We start from the raw sequence: 18,620 nt of genomic DNA, 5'->3' as shown, positions 1-18,620 counted from the left end.
CATTCCTCCCCTGAGATGAGATGAAAGTTCCACATTATTTGGGTGCTAAACAAGTAAATGAGATGAAAATGGAAATGAATACTTACAGCGAATCACAGCACAAGTCTGTTCAAGAGTTCAGAGTTTGTCTTAATTCTTGGTGTTTGATGGACAGATGCTGTGACTCTGATCAGCAAAGATGAGGTGGAAGGAAGCACCATATCCAAAACCGAAGCCAATCAGGTATATAGAAGTGTTTATGTGTCACTTATAAATTCAAAGAGATCTTAGGCCTGTCCTTTTTACTGAATGAAACCTACTCTGTCCTCAGTTCCTGGTTGCTGAGGAGAAGAAAGAGGAGGCAGCTGCGCCACAGGTTGAAGATACTGGAGATGTGGATGACTTGGTAAGTGTTTGTTCTTTTTTTATATACTCGGACAGCCTTTTTGTATCTTTAAATATTTACGTGACTGTTGAGACTCAAGCTCACGTCAAAGCCATTTCTAGTGCATTTGTAGGATGTGACAGCCTGTGTGTGATAATGTCCTAGTCTTATTAAGTCCTCAGATACATGTTTTTTTGTTTTGCTTCTTCCTGTGCAGCTGGACATGATGTAAGAAGGGAGGCAGTAGGAGTGTCTGCACTGGACCTTACAGAAATTCCAAGAATGCACCCTTACAGCACAGCCAGACCAAACCTCTTTAGCCGTCCTTTGTTCTTTCCTAAACTTTGGAGACCAGTGAAATTTTTGCAACTGGTGATATTCAGTAAGTGCAAGTATACTGTACTGGACAGTGTTTGGCTCAACTGTAGTTTACACATGCTTTATAAAAACACTTTGTTTAGAATCCACCAAAACTATTCCTAATGCTTCAGGCCAAGGATTTATGTATTTTATTTTAAATGTCAGAATTACAGTAACTTCTATGAATCTTGCTCTAATTCAATGATTATTTGCAGTCTTGCTGGATACTTGATATATTTGTGCACTAGAAACCTTTAGGACTTGACAGAAGACAGCACTGCCGTGTCTTCCTAACTGCAGGTTTATTATGTCAAAACAGTAAAGCTTAATGGTTGATAAAGAATGCATGGCTTGTGTTATATTTCTGTATCACAAAGTACTCAAGATGAATACAGCTTTTTCTTCTTCTTTTTTTTTTTTTTTACAAAATGGTATAAAGCACAATGCTGTGACATTATTTGCAAATTGTACCATGCATAGTTTCCAGTTTATTTCAACATGGTATATCTGGTCATGCTAAGTTTGCACTTCTGTTTTAGAGATTTGGAAAAACAAGGAGTCGCACATACAGCATATATTACGGCAACAAGCACAAGCTCCCTGCAGCTTCCCAAAAACTGTTATTTTTTTCATGAATAAAGTTTGAACAAAAAGTACACATAAGACAGTCATGATTGGTCCACAGAAATACAAACACACCAGAGCTTTTTTTTGCCCCCTATAGCAGAATGGTAATTAGGTGCAGTGAAACCTTTCTACACATCCCTGTGTCAGTGCTAGAGAATGATCCGACTGTGTAGGATTTAGAGGATCTATTGGCAGAAATGGAGTGCATCTGTAACTGTAATTCATTGGGTTTCCATTAGCTTACAATGAGCATTTCATATCTACAAAGGGAACAAGTCCTCTAACTTGGATTATGATTGCAATGTCATATTTCTACAGTTACCCAGAACAGACAACCCTATCACTTTAAAACAACGTTACTTTTAAACTGACAGATCAATAAGGACCATATGGTTTTACCTTGCTGACATGTTTCGACTGCATCTGTAGTTTTCCTCAGAGCGACATCCGACGTGTGATGACATGTCCTTTTTTTATCACGTGGCGGATCTGACAGATCTGACAGATCTGTCACGCCCCCCGCTGTCCAGTGGTCTCTGGAGGATGGAATCCCAGGTGTGTGAGAGGGTGTAGGCCCCCTTGTCCCGGTTCATGGAACTGCTCGCCCGCTTCTTCTGACAGATCTGTCAGATCCGCCACGTGATAAAAAAAAGGACACGTCATCACACGTCGAAACATATCAGCATGGTAAAAACATACTGTCCTTATTGATTTATCGGTTTAAAAGTAACGTTATTTTATAGTAAGCAATGGCAAAATGAACATAATCCAACAACCCTATCACTTGCTCCAAAGAGGGCCTTGTACTTTTTTTATGCTCAAGTGATAGCTATCATGCATCCTCACTGCTAGATGCCACTAAATCCTTACACACTGCTCTTTAGCTGGTAAAAACACCAGGTTGAAATAAACTGGAATTATCCTTTAAAATGCTAGATTAACATCTGTAGCACCAGTATAATTCTCACATGCGCAGGGGCCCTCTTTAACACACCCACCGGATGAAACGGTCAAAGAACCTGGAGTCAAGCAGATCAGTTAATTTTTGTATTTTGAAAATGGCGTCCTGGTCCTCCATTGCCAGCTTCATTAGGACATCTTGATCAACGTCACTTCCTGTAGCAATCACCGTGGAGACGACCTGCTGCCCTCGCATGGCACTAACCGCCTCGTCCAGGTTGTTGCTATCTGTGATGCCATCTGTGATGAAAACAAATGAAAGCTCTGCGTGGCGTCTCGTTTGGCGAGTGTTTCCTCTACCCAAGATGTTGTCGATGGTGTGGAAGATGGCGGGCCCCACGCTTGAGGAAGAGTCCAGATAAGGTAAGGCTCTTATACCGTTAGCAATGATGACCGGGTCATGTGTGAGCGTGAAGGCCACCTGATTCTCGTTTTCCTTGCCAAACTCTGTCAGTGCCAGACGGGCTCGCATTCGATCAGACCTGCTCCTGGCCAGTTCCAGTCTGTCTGCCACCTTCTGCACAAATTCTCCAACATAGCGGAAGTTCTCCGTGCCGAGGCGCTCTGAGCCATCTAATAGAAACACCAAATCCACTGGACGCCCGACACATGGAGCTACATCAGGGCCTACAATGAAAGAAAACAAATCACTTACTGAGTTGCACTTAATGCTACCACTAAACCAATAATCTAGCCTTTAATAAAACCTACCATTTTTACAGGGGAGATCAGGGCACTTAATTTCTGGATCTGGAGGGAAAATCAGACAGACAAAGGTTAGATAAACGCTGGAAGGTTCATTATTGTCATCCTGCTGAGTGTACAGGTGCAGGCTTACTGGGACACAGCACAGTTTCCATCTTTTCCATGAAGTCGTCAGCTACCAAGTCAGTGTAACGCCTCATTGTAGTGGTTCGGTTTTTATTGTGGCATGCTATAGACAGCAGATTCTCGTTATCGTGTATCTGGTGAAACATGTCGCCAACCCCAATGGCATTGACAACCACATTGGGGTCGCAAAGGTACCGGAGTTTGCTGTCGTCATCGTTAGGGTCATAGCGGCCGTCTGTGACCACGACCACATTTGCGCTTGCTCCTGCCCTCCTGCTGGCCTTGATGAAGGTATCATAGGTGAACTTGATAGCTGACGGTGTGTAAGTGCCCCCAGCAATCCACTTTAGGTTCTTCACTGCCGTTTTAAAGGCAGACAAAGAGTTTATGGTTGAGTCATTGAGATGGATAGCTTCAAAGGTCCCTAAGTGGCTGAATTGTACAACTCCCACTCTTGTGCCTGGAAGATATAGACATGTCAGACAGATCAATTTGCAGGTTCAGTTTTAAGTACCGTAATAAGGCTTTGTAGTTTTGTCAGGAAATACCACAAAAACTCTTGCAGTGTCTGCAAATCTTTAAGACTGAACCGGAAATGTGCTTTTTCTTTTCTTTTTTTTTTTTTTTTTTCCAAATATAGCAAATGTAAACTGGGCATTTGTTGTGGGCTACTTTTAAGCAGGACAGTTGCAGGACTGAGTCAAACTAGAGTGTTTCCTTGTGGCTTTATGTAGTTCTATGGCACAGAATAGAAAGACATAAGTAACACTTTAGCTGCTTAAAATAATACATGAATTTTTATTTTTTTTTAAAATATTCACTTCTTTGTTTTTAAATGTTGTTTTAAGAGGTGTCATTCAGCAAATTTTTAATTAAAATGATGGCACTGTGTTTAAAATCAGGCTGAAATATGAGCACATTACACATTTGATGGCTGAAGATATACAATAACATTCAGTATTCAGTTGTTACTGTATAATCTTAGCCATAATGAGTAGCACAGGGACAGCATGGGGACATGTCCAAATATTTTTTGGCCATAATTGTATATTATGTGGCAGATTAAGTGAATCGCTCTTTGATGAAGGTTAATCCATTATAGCAATTTCTACTTCTTTGTTACAGTGGAGTCTATGCTGTACCAGTTGGTGACGCAGGGTCAGAGGCCATAGATCCCAGTCTGTTGACGGTGTTGACAACAAAGTGCTTCTCCAGGGTGAAATTACTTTCTCCGATACTCTCTGAGCTGTCGATTACAAATATAATGTCCAGAGCTCCACAGTGCTTCTCACAGTCTGAGAGAAAAGACAAGAAGAGAACCAGCATTTTAAGCAAATATGAACCTTTACCTTATACCATGAGCTCGTGTTTAAGTGGAGATGACATTACCACAACAACCACACGTCTCCCTGACGTAAGTCATGACGTCACAGTCCTGCAGGCACACACATGTACGTTAGAAGCAATACATTCAAGAGAATATAATATATTCATTTAAAATCTGAAGTGTTTAAAGTTCACTCACAGTGAGGCCAGGATCGCCCACAGATCCCGGACCCCCCTGCACACACACAGAGCAATGCAACTGGATCACACATTTGCATGCACGGTCGAGTCATTATTTAAGTGGTTGTGCTTTTGCTTACTTTAAGTCCAGGGTCTCCTCTGGGTCCTCTGAGTCCTGGCTCCCCCGGCTGTCCTGGTTTCCCCTAAACACAAAACGTTTTCAGTGGAAGTCACTCATTTCTCTGAATAATAATACTTCTAGCTCTATTTTTTTTTAAAGTATCCTGCAAATGACTTCTACAGAATATTTCAAGCTGTTTTAATTACCATCCACGATAGTGTAGGCGGCATTATTATCACCATGTGAGTCTGTGAGTGTGTTTTCAGCACTTTGGCAGGTGTCTGTGTGTATGTCTGTGGACAGATTTTCTCAACATGATAGCGTCACAAATTTACAAGATTCATAAAACAGTGTAGGTGTGTAGTTTACATCAAAATGAAGTTCAAAGATGGAGGTGATCCAGGGCTTCACTGAGTATCACGGGTCAGAATAGCAACATGTTGACATCGGCCATTCATGTGATCCCATCTTGTGATAATCTGTAGCTTCTTTTACTTGTGGTTTACGGAGTGTTTCTTAAGAACCAGTCTTTTTTTTTTTTTTAACATAACTTATATATTAAAAAAAAAACCCTACCCATGCATTACACACGGTCTCAATTTCATCAGCTGAGGTTTCAACTGCATCTCTAAGATTTCTGCTTTAATCTCAATACAAAAGAGGCAGATAAAAGTGGATTTGTGGTTGACATATCACTCAGAAATTCAACAGCAACTCATTCCAGAAACAATGTCCCAGGATAATACAGGCTGGCTTGTGAAGAATTTTTCTTTGGAACTACATTGTGCTGAAGAAATCAGCCCACTGAAAAGTGATCACAGTCTGTGTAGTGCCCTGGGTACCTGGGACACTGTTTTTGGAAAGGCTTTTTGGCCCAATTCACTTGTACTGTTATGATGGCAGAAATCTCATATAGATATCCGACACTCTGCAAGAATTTTCAAATTATTATTATTTTTTTTACATTACATGTGAAGTATACATTATAAGGTAATTCCCTTTGGCACCAGAGTTACATGAACATCAACATTTGTTTCCCAACCTGCTCAAAACCCACGATCTCTGATTAACACCCACTTCCATCTCCATTTAAAAAAAAACAAATAATAAAAAATTTGTCATTAATCTTACGCGGTCTCCTGTCGTTCCTTTATTCCCAATTTCTCCTTTTGCCCCACATTCACCTCTGCCTCCTCTGGGTCCTCTCCTGCCCGGTTCACCTCTGTCTCCCTGAAAGAGCAAAGTGACTTTCAAGCAAAATATTTAACCCTCTGAACCCCAATACCCACCAACGGGTTTCAAAGGTGTGTTATCTTAAACGATTTATCACACTCAGAAACTGCAAAAACGGAGAATCTTTGGATTTTCCACTCTCTGGCAGTCCTTGAACTACTCATCCATCGGTCAAATCTAGGTTTAAAATGTGATATTGCATCTAATTATTAATTAACTTAAAAAAAAAAAAAAAAAAGTTCTGTGCTCCTTAGTGCAACCGTGAAGGCATTAGTGACTCAGCTTCGACAAATGTGACAAAAATTCTGACAATTTTGTTTCCACAGAGGTGCAGAACAGGATATTGCAGTGATGAAAGGAGGCCCTAGTGAGTAACAAATGTAAGAGCAGTGAAAAAAAGAGCCCTATACTGCTTGAGGTTCAGAGAGTTTAGGACATGCAGGACATTACAGTTGGTCCTCTTGGTCCTGGGTAGTTGAATCCTGCTCTTCCTTTGTCACCCTGTAGAAGAAAAAAATAACATCGGTCACCATGATGGAGTATTTACACAGTATTTTACACACAATGAGTATTTTCACTCCTCACAAGTGGTCCCGGCGGCCCAGAGTCTCCTCTAGGTCCAGGATCTCCAGGATCTCCCACACTTCCCTGCAGCCACAGAGTATAAAAGCTGTATCAGCAATAAGCTCCAACAATCAGGAGCCGGTGCTGATGGTTATGTCGTTATAAACAACACACATTATCTCCAGGGGCCCCTGGTTCTCCTGGTGGACCCCTCGGTCCTGGTAATCCTTGGTCTCCCTGGCAGAGAGAGAAAGAACAGTAAGTCACTTCACTGGACACGACCTTGACTCCAGCCCCCACACACAGAATTACTCACACTCGCGGATCTGGCTAAGCACAGTGTTGGACAAATCATATTTTAAAAGGCTTAAAGTTTCAGAGCTTTTTCCTCAGAAAGTAGGTTTTGATGATAACAGGCTGAGCTAAGGTTATTTTGGCAGCCGGTACACGAAGGCGTAGCTCCAGTATTGGAGTTGTAATGACGGCTTGCCGAGTTCCTAAGAAGCTGCTGAGTCACCGCTTTGCCAAAATCCACCCACACCATGGTCTCCTCACCTTCGAGCCTTTGAATCCGTCTTCCCCTGGCCGACCTCTGCCTCCCAGTGGCCCTCGTTCTCCCTTTAAAATAAATTAGCGTGTCAGAACTGGAACCACGCCATTAATCATTGCCCAAAGTATATGAAACACAAAATTACTGGGAAGCAATTCTTCTGTTTCAGTGAAATGTGTGGAGAATTTCCTGAGAATCTAAAAAAAAAGATCTATGGAAACAAAGAAACACATGAATATCAAGGAAAGCAAGTTTTAGGGGATTTCTCTGGAAGAGTAAAATCCAGCTGGGACTCATCTCCATTGCTCACACTACTGTAATCTCTTGTAAGGTCAACACAAACATTGCCTGAAAGTGTCTCAAAATAAATTATCTGGCATTCAGATCAGCACCAGCAGTTCTCTCTCATGTTCTACTCCATGTTTTTTAACCTTACTACTCTAAAATGAGTCATATTCTAGATAAAAGTCGAGTATTTTGGCTGTGGCAACTTTACCAGAAGAGTTTTTCAAAAGCTGACTGTTTCCGTCAAAACTGGAAATGACACACAAATTAATGAAAAAGTAAATAAGAATATGTTGTAACTCACCTTTATTCCCTTTGGCCCGTTAAGTCCAGGTCCCCCCTTTGTTCCAGGGTCTCCTCTCCTCCCCTGTTCAAATGTATTTAAAACTGAATGAAGATTTATCAAAAATTACAGAAAATTCTCAAAACATTGTTTTTAAATAAAGGTGTTTGTAATACCTCTGCGCCTTTCGGTCCAGGTAATCCTTTAGGCCCCTGTGAGAGTTATTAGTTTTACTTAAACATCAGCTTGAAATTATAACTTCCTTTATATGGGAGTCAAATATAAAGAAAATAAATTCTGCTCTGTACCGGATTCCCCCGTTGCCCTGGTGTCCCCGGATTTCCAGGATTTCCAATTTCGCCCTACAGCACAGTGAATCAGGTTAGTTAAGTTCATTTATTTAAATAAAGGTAAATTTTTATTGTTTCATTATGTTGTCTTTTTATGTATTTTAATTTGATAGTTACCTGTGGTCCTGGCTCACCCAGAGGGCCTGGGGGGCCTGACCTCCCAGGGATGCCTGGGTCACCCTAAACAAACATAAAGACAACTAAAATACATAACTAAAGACATTGATTGATACAATTTAATTTTAAATGCGGAGTTCACAGGACCTGTAGAATAATGGATGTTTGACTCAATGGAAAAAATCAAAGGACTTGTAGAACATATAGATGTAGCACAGTAACCAGGGCAAAGAAAAAAAAAGGAGTATGTGTGTCGAGAACACAATCTAAAGTGATGCATGCTTTTAATGCTTAAAATCTTTCTTTTTTTAAGTGATAAAAACAAACAAAAAATGGCTAGAATTTTGACTATTGAAATTACTTATTTCATTGCACATTTGGGACAGAGCGGACCAACTAGCTAGACCACTTGCTGGCTAGCTAGACCTACCAAGACTACAGAAATATTTTTTGTCTTGATCTTTTCATTTAGACATTTAAGTGAAGACCAAATCTGGAGATATTTTGAGTTTCTCATTTTGATATGAAAAACACATAGATGAAGAAACACGTGACTTCCATTTTTGGTTTCCAAACAAACAAACAACAACAAAAAAACAATTAAAAAAAAAGCATTAGCCCAGTTTTTCCAATTTTAGTTTGGTTTAGCAGAATTAGTTTTTTTTGCTTTTGAATTACAAATTAATTACGGATTATTCAAGGTGACCATGAACATCTTAACTGAAGAGTTATAAAGACCGAATATAATGATTAAAAAAAAAAAAAAACTACAGAAATGTCAACAAACCAGATAAAAAATAGCTACCAAGCTGCTGTGACTATTAGTTTTATTGGCCACTTTAGGTATTAAAAAGGAACAATAAATGTTTGTACTGTTTTCTGTCCAGTCTCATAAAAAGCTAATTTCGCTCCAAGGGTAAAACATGTTGCCCAGCTGGAACAGAGGATGGTATTTTCCTGTTTATGGATGCAACACAATATAACTGCTAGCATAATGTTAGCAATAAACTCAGGAGTTAGACTAACTAGAATAGAACTGTTCATTGTCGGTGCAAATTTTGCCACGAAATTAACCAATAATCTCTCAGTGCATTATAAACAAACAAGTTCCAAAACATAGATGTCCCTCAGTTATGATATTTGCCTTGAGATAAATATGGGATGATGCCTATAAGTTACAAGAAAATGAAAAAACTGCTTCCTGCTTCCATCTTCACACACATAATAAATATTAAAATTCTCCCACAAACCTCCTTTACTCACACTCAAGTCACTGTTTTGGAGATTTTATCTTATTTGACGAGAAGAGTGCTGTCAAACCACCACTTAAAGTGAATCTGTCTTCAATTCCTCCCTTTTTTCCTCTCTGTTTAAACACGAACATCTGCTTCCATTTACACTCCTAAAAGCCAACATTTACAGCTTGTACTGTCTGAATGAAGCCTGTCATTGTCCCACACAAGCCTTCTGCGTTAATGGGACTGTCCAAGTCAGGCAGGTGTGTGGTGTTTGCCTAATTACACAGAAAAACAGTGTGTGCTTGTGCAGATCAATATGTCTGGGAGGCTTGCTGTGGCAATGCTTTCCACTCGTGCCATTTTACTTTATTATTCAATCTGACATTGTGCTCATAATTGCCGTCTCCTGTTTGCTGGTTATTTTCAGTAAACATCCCATTAATGTCATTTTCAGCTGACACACACTCTGAATTAGGAGCACTTTACGCTTTCACGACGAATGAAGAAATATGCAGATTTCAAAGATGTCGACTTCGGCACGTCAACTAGCGGAAACAGGTATTGCTGCATTTTTAATGGCAAATTTTATTTGTCTATTTTTCTGCCTGGTGCAGGAAGCTGACACCTCCGTTCATAATTCAAAGATCTCATTGACTTGGCTGCTTGGAAAACAGCCGCCACTGAGCACAACATCAGACCTACAGTATATATATGTATTATATACTGTATGTGCTGAAGATAATGGAGTTGGATGGTGATTTTAAAGATCTTTAACCAGTCAGATTTAGTGAGGTGAAGTTTGATCCTCACAAAGTCCAACTTTTCTGTTGTCAAAGATAATTCTGACAAAAGCACTGACCTGGCATAAACAAATGAGAAAAATTGGTTTATTTGACACAACTTTCTGTCGTTTGATGACTGAAATCTATCCTGTCAAAAGTCAGCCTTTCTAGTTGTAACGATTGTCATGAGTAGTATATTTTTGACAAGTAAAAATCATCAAAAACAATCAAATTGGATCATCACAGTCTTTCAGATTTGCCTTCTGGGCGTTCTGAGTGCCTCAGTGAAATTCATCCATTTACTGCAAATATTGCACTCTGGCCAAAACATGTAGGATCCGTAACCCTCGTGTCGTCCTGCGGGTCAAATTGACCCGTTTTAAAGTTTGAAAATGTGGAAAAAAATATATTTTCACAGTGAAATTTCTGATGTCCAAATTTTTAAAATTTTTGGGGGAATTTTTGAACATTTTTTGGTGGAAAAAAGAAATGTTAAAATCAAATCAATCAAAATCCAGCAAATTTTGCTGGATTTTGGTTGATTTTTATGTGAATGTTCTTAAAGAAAATATTAGAAGTTTTACTGATATGTATGTAATCACTTTAGATATTTTTGGCATATTTTTGGAAGATTTTTACTAATTTTTTGAAAATATTTACAAGAACTTCTTGCAAAATTTGGGGGAATTTTTAAATAAAACTTTTAATGGAAACTTTTAAGGAATTATTGGAATTTTCTTCCTGAAGGCTTTACAAATTTTCTGAAATTTGGGGATTTTTTTGGCAGAATTTTTGGATTTTTTTCAGACAAGGAAACAATAATTTTTTGTGCCCATAAATGAAGACAATAGGAGGGTTAAAGCCTGGGTTTGTCAATATTTTTACTAATTTATTCTACAAAAACTGCAGTATTCTGTCTTTTCAATGTCTGATTTAACCATTCAGTACCCCTAACCAGCAGATTTGAAAGACATATTATCTTTAAAAATAAAAAAAGCCCAAATTCCCTCATTTATCAGGTCCATAAACTGTAACAACAGAAAGAACTGTCATATTTTCCAAAACAACTTGGACCATCTGTGACGTGCCGTTCCGTCAGAAATCTTCACCAAATCTAAGTTTAGAACTATAATATTTCTTCAAAATCCCTTAATTCTACAAGTTTGATTGAAAAACTTGCCAAAAAATGCACTATTTGCGCAAATGAGATTCTGTAAACATCCAAACATTCAAATCTCTTTGATGCAACTGTGAAGCCAGTTTTAACTCAGCTGTCACCAATGGCCACATAAGGGAAAATCTGTGAGTCTTTGGCTGCAGGCTGCGTTTACACAAAGCCGATGAGAGACAAGTATGGAAAGAGCTTAAACATGTCAGTAATAAACTACCTATAGTGTGTGAAACAATCTTGGTAACACCCATGCTGACTTGATAAAAATCTGTACTGTTGATTCCCATTTTCAATTATTGGAAAATATATAAGAAATTCCACCTTTTTCTTACATTTCTTCACAATTTATGGCATTTTAATTGTTTCTATAGAGGTGCGGGACTTTCTACTGCAGTGAAAAAACAAGCTGACGGTGAATAAACAGCAGACGTGTGACAGGAGCAAAAAATACCCAAAAATTGGGGTTTCAAGGATTACATTTATCTTAGTTTTGATTCAAATCATACCTTTTCCCCATCGTCCCCTTGTTGCCCAGATTCACCAACTAGACCAGGGTAGCCGTCTGGTCCCTTTCAAAGACAAAGACAAAGTGATTCAGTAGTTTAATTAATCAGAAAAGCTTAAAATATTAAAATATTATGTACTTTAAAGAAAATCTGTCAAATCTTTACAGCAGTATAGATGATAAATCATACAATTAAACACCCGTATGCATTATTTCATCAAACACATATGATTAAATAAGATGGTTGATGATTTCACCTGGATTCAAATAGTCCATATTTAACTTGTAGTCCGCCACGACAGTGAATACTATTAAAAAATGAAGTAAAACGCTCACCTTGTCACCTGGATCACCTTTGCAACCAGCAGCTCCAATGCGGCCGATTTTTCCCTGAAGATTTCCACAAATATATCAAATCAGTATATTGAACACATTCGTGTCACAGTCTCACATCTCAGTGTTAAACTCACCTTTTGTCCGTCAGTTCCGTTCTTGCCAGGTGAACCTTTCACACCCTGAGTGTTTGGACGTCAGTAGAGACAGAATGAGCCACATTGTATAACCCTGACAGTGCTGGATGTACTGTAGTAGAATGTGAAAACATAGTACTGAAAGCTGCAATTTACCCTTGCTCCACTTAATCCGATTTCACCCTGTTGACATAAAAAATTACCCATTAATCTCACAGCTTTTTAGTCATTTTGACAGATGATCAGAAAAGCAGAAATATAAAGATTCAGCTCCCACCTTGTCACCTCTATAACCAGTCTCTCCCTGTGGAAAAACAAATCAATGGGATAATAATTAATAACACATTGTATATAAAATCAAAAATCATCAACCAGGCGGCGTCAGCAAACCTTTGGACCGGGGCGTCCAATTGGACCTTCAATACCGGGATCACCCTGAAATAAAATACATTATAGTCAGGAAATAATTATTGGCACGTCTTATTTGAGAATTTTAAGTGCAGCTTTGTTTTTAGTTGCTCGACATCATTTCTACACACCTGTTTACCCTTTTCACCCTTTGTTCCTTTATTGCCTCTGTCTCCTTTTATGCCCTATAAATAAACAGAAATATAAACAATTCAACAATATAATTTTTGACACAGGCAGAAATAAGCAGGACTAACTTTAATATAGTTTTTTTAACTCTCACTTTTTGACCTGGAGACCCTTTTGGTCCACGGTTCCCATCAACCTCCAAGCAGGCCGGTTTATAACACTACAAGATCAATGGAAAGAGGAAAACAAAATGAGGTGCAGCAGGAATTTATAGAAAACAAGACGAACCAATGCAACAAGAAGTGATAACGCATCAACAACCCATTAAAATATCACTGTTGATGATCATTCTTACCTGTAAATATGCTTGATATTTCTGCAAAAAAAAGACAACAGTCAGTGAGAAACACCTGACAGTGACACTGAAATTTGAATATGAATCAAAATATAAAACTATAGACAAGAAGCATAAATATTTCAGATCACCATGGCTTTTATGATCCGATCAATGGATGAAGTGCTTATGTTTAGGTTGTTGTCCCCCAGCTCCACCACTATATAGTCGTCTCGGAACAGTTCGTGGGGAGAGCTGGCTATCTCTCTCATCCCCAGGTCATCGATGACCCTGGTCGCTGCCACTGAGAATATCTGGATGCCTTTCTCCCGGGCCTTCTCCGCCATCATCTTGATCCCACCGCATGGATTTCCTGTCACGTGGCCATCAGTGATGAACACCGAGAAGAGGACGGCCTTGGTCCCTGTGTTGTGCTGGGTCATCAGGTGAGTCATGTTTTTGAGGGCGCAGTCGATGTAGGTGCCCTTGCCCAGGTATTCGATGTCTTGCAGACTCCTGATGAAGTTCTCTTTGGTGGTGAACTGGCTGAAGACCACCTGCGTCTGGGAGAAGTGAAGGCCTCCTATGGACCAAGAGATGTCGATCTGGCCCCTGTACTCCTGATGTTCGAGCTTCTGGACAAAGACCTTTGTGAATTCCTTGATGCTGTCCACCAGGCTGCCGGGAGGAATCTCCTGCAAGGCGATGGTCTCTGAGGTGTCGATGGTGAAAAGCAGCTTGATGGGACAGTCGATTATCTTGGCTGGAGGAGAGAAAACCAGCGAAGGAGTGAATAACTTTTACTGCGCTATTTGTGGTCTTTCACATTAATTACAAATGTAAGGCAGCAGGAGAATGGACTTTTTTTTTCATACAAACACAGGAATTATCTAAGTAATTTCAATTTATTTTTATGATTTTAAGGTCTGAACTCTATGCTGTGTCTATATAAAAGTATTCACCACCTTGGAAGTTTTGCCCTTTTTATGCTTTTCAACATTAAGCCATTATAATGTAAAAAAACTACTTTTTTTCTTAACAAGAATTTGCAAAAAAGACTCTTTAATGCCAAAGTGAAGACAGCTTCCTACAAAGTATTTAGTGGATGCACTGTCTCATTCAGTAGTAAAATTACCCGAAGTATTTTAGCAAATCGGTTTAGAAGGCTTAGAAGACGCCTCCATCCTTAATGTCCAACGTTACTCTTCCTTCTTGTGGTGCCACTCCTCCGTATCGATAAACTGAGGAAGCCATATGAGTGAGAATACCAGTGATGGAAATGTCTGTTGTTAGAATCACACTTCGTCGGGTCTTTGAAACTCCCTCAGCCTCTCTTTTGTTCTTAGCGCCGTAGATGGTACGTGTTCTCTCGGGGGCCGCTCTTCCTGCTGCTGCCATCCCAGCAACCTCTGCAGCCGCATCTCCGCGTCGTCTTCGGTACTCGCCGCTGGCACCTCCACCTCGAATCCCCGTTTTGTATTACCCTCTGTCGCTTCAAACACTCGGTCAGCGCTTGAGTCAGTTCCAATGCCACGTCTTCAACATGCCCGACCCGGGCCTCCGCCTCGACCATTCTATCTGTGAGGCCTCTCATGTCCTCAGCCATGTTATTCAATTTGCCACTCAGCTCTTGCTGCAGGAAGGAGATGTCCCTTCTCACGTTGTTATTGTCCTGTTTCATCTCGGTTTTGAGAGACTCGATAGCTGCGAGCAGGTCGTTTGCGGTTGCAGTGGCTATGCTAGGATTGGTATTAGCCTGTTCCACTGCAATGCTGGCTTTCGACGGCGAGGCGTTCTTATTCCGTGTTTTAGACATTTTCGAGTCTTCTATGCTTCCTTCCTTTCTTTCTTTTTTTTAAACCACCAACTACGTCCTTACTATCAAAAAGAATTATCCAGAATCGAGTTTTTGGTGGCTAATCTGTCAAAACTTGGGAGAGTTGGCACGAGCTTGTCCTGTCCCCTACGCCATGACACCGGAAGTCCTCGATATTGGATTTTTTAACTTCCTAAAATCGGAATTGGCATTGGCCCCAAAAATCCAGTGTATTTGTGCTCTGATAATCTTACAAAATATCCATCCATTATCTTTATACCGCTTAATCCTCATTAGGGTCGCTAGAGTCTATCCCAGCTGACTTAGGGTGAAGGCAGGGGACACCAATCTATCACAGGGCTACACAGAGAAACAAACAATCACACTCCCATTCACAACTACAGATATTTTAGAATCTCCAGTTAATCTCAGTATGTTTTTGGACTGTGGGAGGAAGCTGGAATACCCAGAGAAAACCCACTCACGCACAGGGAGAACATGTAAACTCCACACAGGAAGATCCCAGGCCGGGACGCGATCCGGGGATCTTCTAACTAGGAGGCAACAGTGCTAACTACTGGGGCCACTCTGCCAATAGTATGTGTCTGCCGAGCCCATTTCCTACCTTCATATAACCAGGAAAAGTCTCACTAAAATTAAGAATTTCTTTTGCAAGAGTGTCCAAGCCAAGACAATTTATTGAGTTATAAAGAGATTAACCCTTGTGTTGTCCTGTGCGTCAAAACTGACCCGGGGGATTTTTTTTTTTTTTAATAAAACTTTTAAGGGAAACTTTTAAGGAATTATTGGAATTTTCTTCCTTAAGGTTTTGCAAATTTTCAGAAATTTGGGGAATTTTTTTGCTGAATTTTTGGATTTTTTTTCAGACAAGGAAACAATATTTTTTGGTGCCCGTGAATGAGGACAACAGGATGGTTAAAGAACTCACGCTCACAGCCCTCAGGTCTCGGTGTGGGCAGTGGTTGGAGTGGAGGTACAGTTGGTTCTGGACTGTCCCCTCGGCCAGGTATTGGTCTGGGTCCACGCGGTGGCGGGACTTGAGGGACTGCAGCTTGGAGCACGCACAGAAAGATGAGTGCTGGAATTATTGCCATGTTTTGCTGTAAAGAAAACAAAACCAGCCAGGGATGTATATGTCAGTCACTGAAAGCTTACTTTTGTCTCCAAAGCTCTCTTGAAACACAGGAAGTCGCTGTCAAACAAGTGAGTCCTCACAGGAGGAGTCTCCACAGTCTTAAAATGTTTATCGCTGCTTTAAACAATGTCAGCAAATATGCGTGTAAAAAGAGGACAATATTTAAATGGAAATTCTTGTCGTCGCCTCCCAGCTGTTTAGCCAAATCCATAGCGAGAATCTCCAAACTACATTAGACTTTGTGTGAGGAACTATCATCCTAGAGGAGTTGTGCTGCTTGATAAGAGCGTGATTTGTGCTGTAGGGGAGGAATTCTTACAAGAAGGAAGCGGAGAATTCTTACTGCATAACCCAACATCAACAAACGCCAAAGATTAAACTGATTAGACACGTTAAACTGTTACTTCAGTCTACAGCAGAGACCCAAACTATTTCATATCAAGAACATCAAACCACAAAGAAAGCAATGACTTGAAGTCTAATCCAGGAAGACTTGTGATCTTACACAGTGAAGGAATGTGACTAAATATATTTATTTAATTACTGTAATTAAGTGCTGTTTGGATAACTTTTATTCTGCTTTGTACTTCTATTCTAACACTTTTAAGGAGAGAATGCTGTACTTCTGCTCCACCACATTTATATCTACTTGCTACTTTGCAGATTAATATTTTACATGAAAAAATGGATGCATCACTTCAGCTGTGTAGTCAAAAATAGCCCCACTTCAACCGGCTAACATTAAAATGCTGCTCGCATTAATGCATGAGTCCTGTTCATGTTTGTCTACTTTTAAGTTTGGGATGCAAGAAAACACAACAACTCACTCCAACCGGTTTATTCAGCAACTCAGTGACAGTCACAAATGACCAAAAAACTAAGCAAACGAAAAACTGGAAGATTGCAGGCATCGTAAATGTTGATTCGATAGCAGAAGAGTTGTAATAAATTTAATTAGATTACAGAAATGTACCTAAAAAATATCCACTGACTGTCATACCTTGTCACTTGTAATGCTTATAATGGAGATTAACTTTTCCTTGACTGCTTTTGCTTAAGTAGAGGATTTGAGACTGATTCCTTTTCCCCTAGAAATTCCTTTGAGACAATTTTAATTGTTTAGAGACACACTATTTAAATGTGCTTTAACTATATGCATCTTACAAAATATGCATCAGTGGCGGCTGTAAAATGTGCCAAAGTACATTCATACATACTGTACTTGAGTGCAAATTCAAAGTAGTCCTTTTTTGCTTGAGTGCTTTTATTTTAAGCAACTTTACACTTCTACTTCACTGCATCTCCAGGGGAAATATTGTACTTTCTGCTCCACTACATTAGTCTGACTTAAGGTATTAAGAGTAACTTTGCAGGATACAATTTTCCTCATCCAGTGAAAACCATATATCTTCAAATTTTGAAATACATTTTATCTAATAAAATATGAGAACACTGTCGTACCTCTTAACATCAAATCAAATGAAGATTAAAATCAAGTTTATTTGTACTAACACTCAAATATTTGGAGACACCTTCTCATTCAATGCTTTTTATTTATTTGCAGTATTTTATACATTGTAGATTAATACTGAACTTTTATGGTTTTGATGCCTTCAGTATTAATCTACAATGTATAAAATATTTAAATAAAAAATGCTAAATGAAAAAGTGTATATAGCACATTTAAAACAACCTGACATGACCAAAATCCTGCACGTTGCCAGTCAGACAGATGTAAGATATAAATATGAGAAGAATAAACAATTTCAGGGGGAAAAAACTTTTGGGTCGATTGGAAAATGCATTGTGAGAAAGCTGAAAACAGGCTAGTTTTTCATGAAAAGTTGACTTTTTGATCATATGATTGTTAAACAGAATAAGACACATTTGTGTACATTACTCTAACCAATAGTATATAAATTAGGTAAAATCAGCTCAACTTTAAGCATCTAAAGTAGTCAAAAGCAACAAACTAAAAATCAGTTGTTAATTATTAATCCAAAAACATCATTATTTAAACTAGACTGGAACCATTTTCTGTGGAGTCAAGTAAAGATAAGCAGAGGAAATACTTAAAGCTGTGTAGGTGCAGCAACCATCCACTGCTCTACACCTGCAGTCAAGTTTAATAAAGAAAGTTGGACTCACCGCAGTGACAGTAAACACAGAGCAAACTCCAAGCTGCGACTTCAGACCCTCAGGAAATTCAAGCAATTTCTCGAGACTTTAAACTTCAGATAATCATCTCTGTCGGAAAGTTCCCACATCAGTGGTCGGCGGGGGTCAGACCCTGGTCGGTTTTCCTCCGATGACGGACACGTGCGCGCTCACGCAGGCACGCGGGCACACGCACGTAGGAGGTTTTCTCTGGAGAGCAGCTGATGTTTAGTTTAGATGCTGCTCTTCCGGCTGGAGACAGGCAGCACTGTCTCCGAAAAGAAGACACAGTTCTGGACGCTT

The 18,620-nt window shown here is 39.6% G+C and overlaps 2 protein-coding genes across 2 annotated transcripts in view; one reads left to right on the top strand and one right to left on the bottom strand.

Annotated features, from left to right (window-relative positions):
* Positions 1-1,132, top strand: part of xrcc5 (X-ray repair complementing defective repair in Chinese hamster cells 5) — a 10,765-nt gene extending 9,633 nt beyond the window's left edge. The window contains exons 19-21 of the mRNA XM_023299025.3: positions 155-222; positions 311-385; positions 582-1,132. Of these exons, the coding sequence (XP_023154793.2) occupies positions 155-222; positions 311-385; positions 582-596 (158 nt within the window). The 3' untranslated portion in view covers positions 597-1,132. The remainder of the gene's footprint in view (positions 1-154; positions 223-310; positions 386-581) is intronic.
* Positions 1,010-18,620, bottom strand: LOC111588579 (collagen alpha-2(VI) chain-like). Its single transcript, XM_023299024.3, has 28 exons — positions 18,309-18,620; positions 15,954-16,125; positions 13,341-13,951; positions 13,210-13,230; positions 13,009-13,074; positions 12,857-12,910; positions 12,708-12,752; positions 12,595-12,621; positions 12,474-12,500; positions 12,318-12,362; positions 12,184-12,237; positions 11,849-11,911; positions 8,152-8,214; positions 7,993-8,046; positions 7,861-7,896; positions 7,706-7,768; positions 7,122-7,184; positions 6,741-6,803; positions 6,588-6,650; positions 6,453-6,503; positions 5,901-5,999; positions 4,789-4,851; positions 4,668-4,703; positions 4,532-4,577; positions 4,285-4,437; positions 3,150-3,602; positions 3,023-3,061; positions 1,010-2,938 (listed from the first exon to the last, which is right to left on the bottom strand). The coding sequence occupies exons 2-28, from the start codon at positions 16,117-16,119 to the stop codon at positions 2,337-2,339; spliced, it is 3,126 nt and encodes a 1,041-aa protein (XP_023154792.2). The 5' UTR covers positions 16,120-16,125; positions 18,309-18,620; the 3' UTR covers positions 1,010-2,336.

This window comes from Amphiprion ocellaris, chromosome 11 (genome assembly GCF_022539595.1).
Source record: "Amphiprion ocellaris isolate individual 3 ecotype Okinawa chromosome 11, ASM2253959v1, whole genome shotgun sequence".
NCBI lineage: Eukaryota > Metazoa > Chordata > Actinopteri > Pomacentridae > Amphiprion > Amphiprion ocellaris.
The sequence above is the reverse complement of the archived record's forward strand: the minus strand, read 5'-3'. Positions and strand labels throughout refer to the sequence as shown.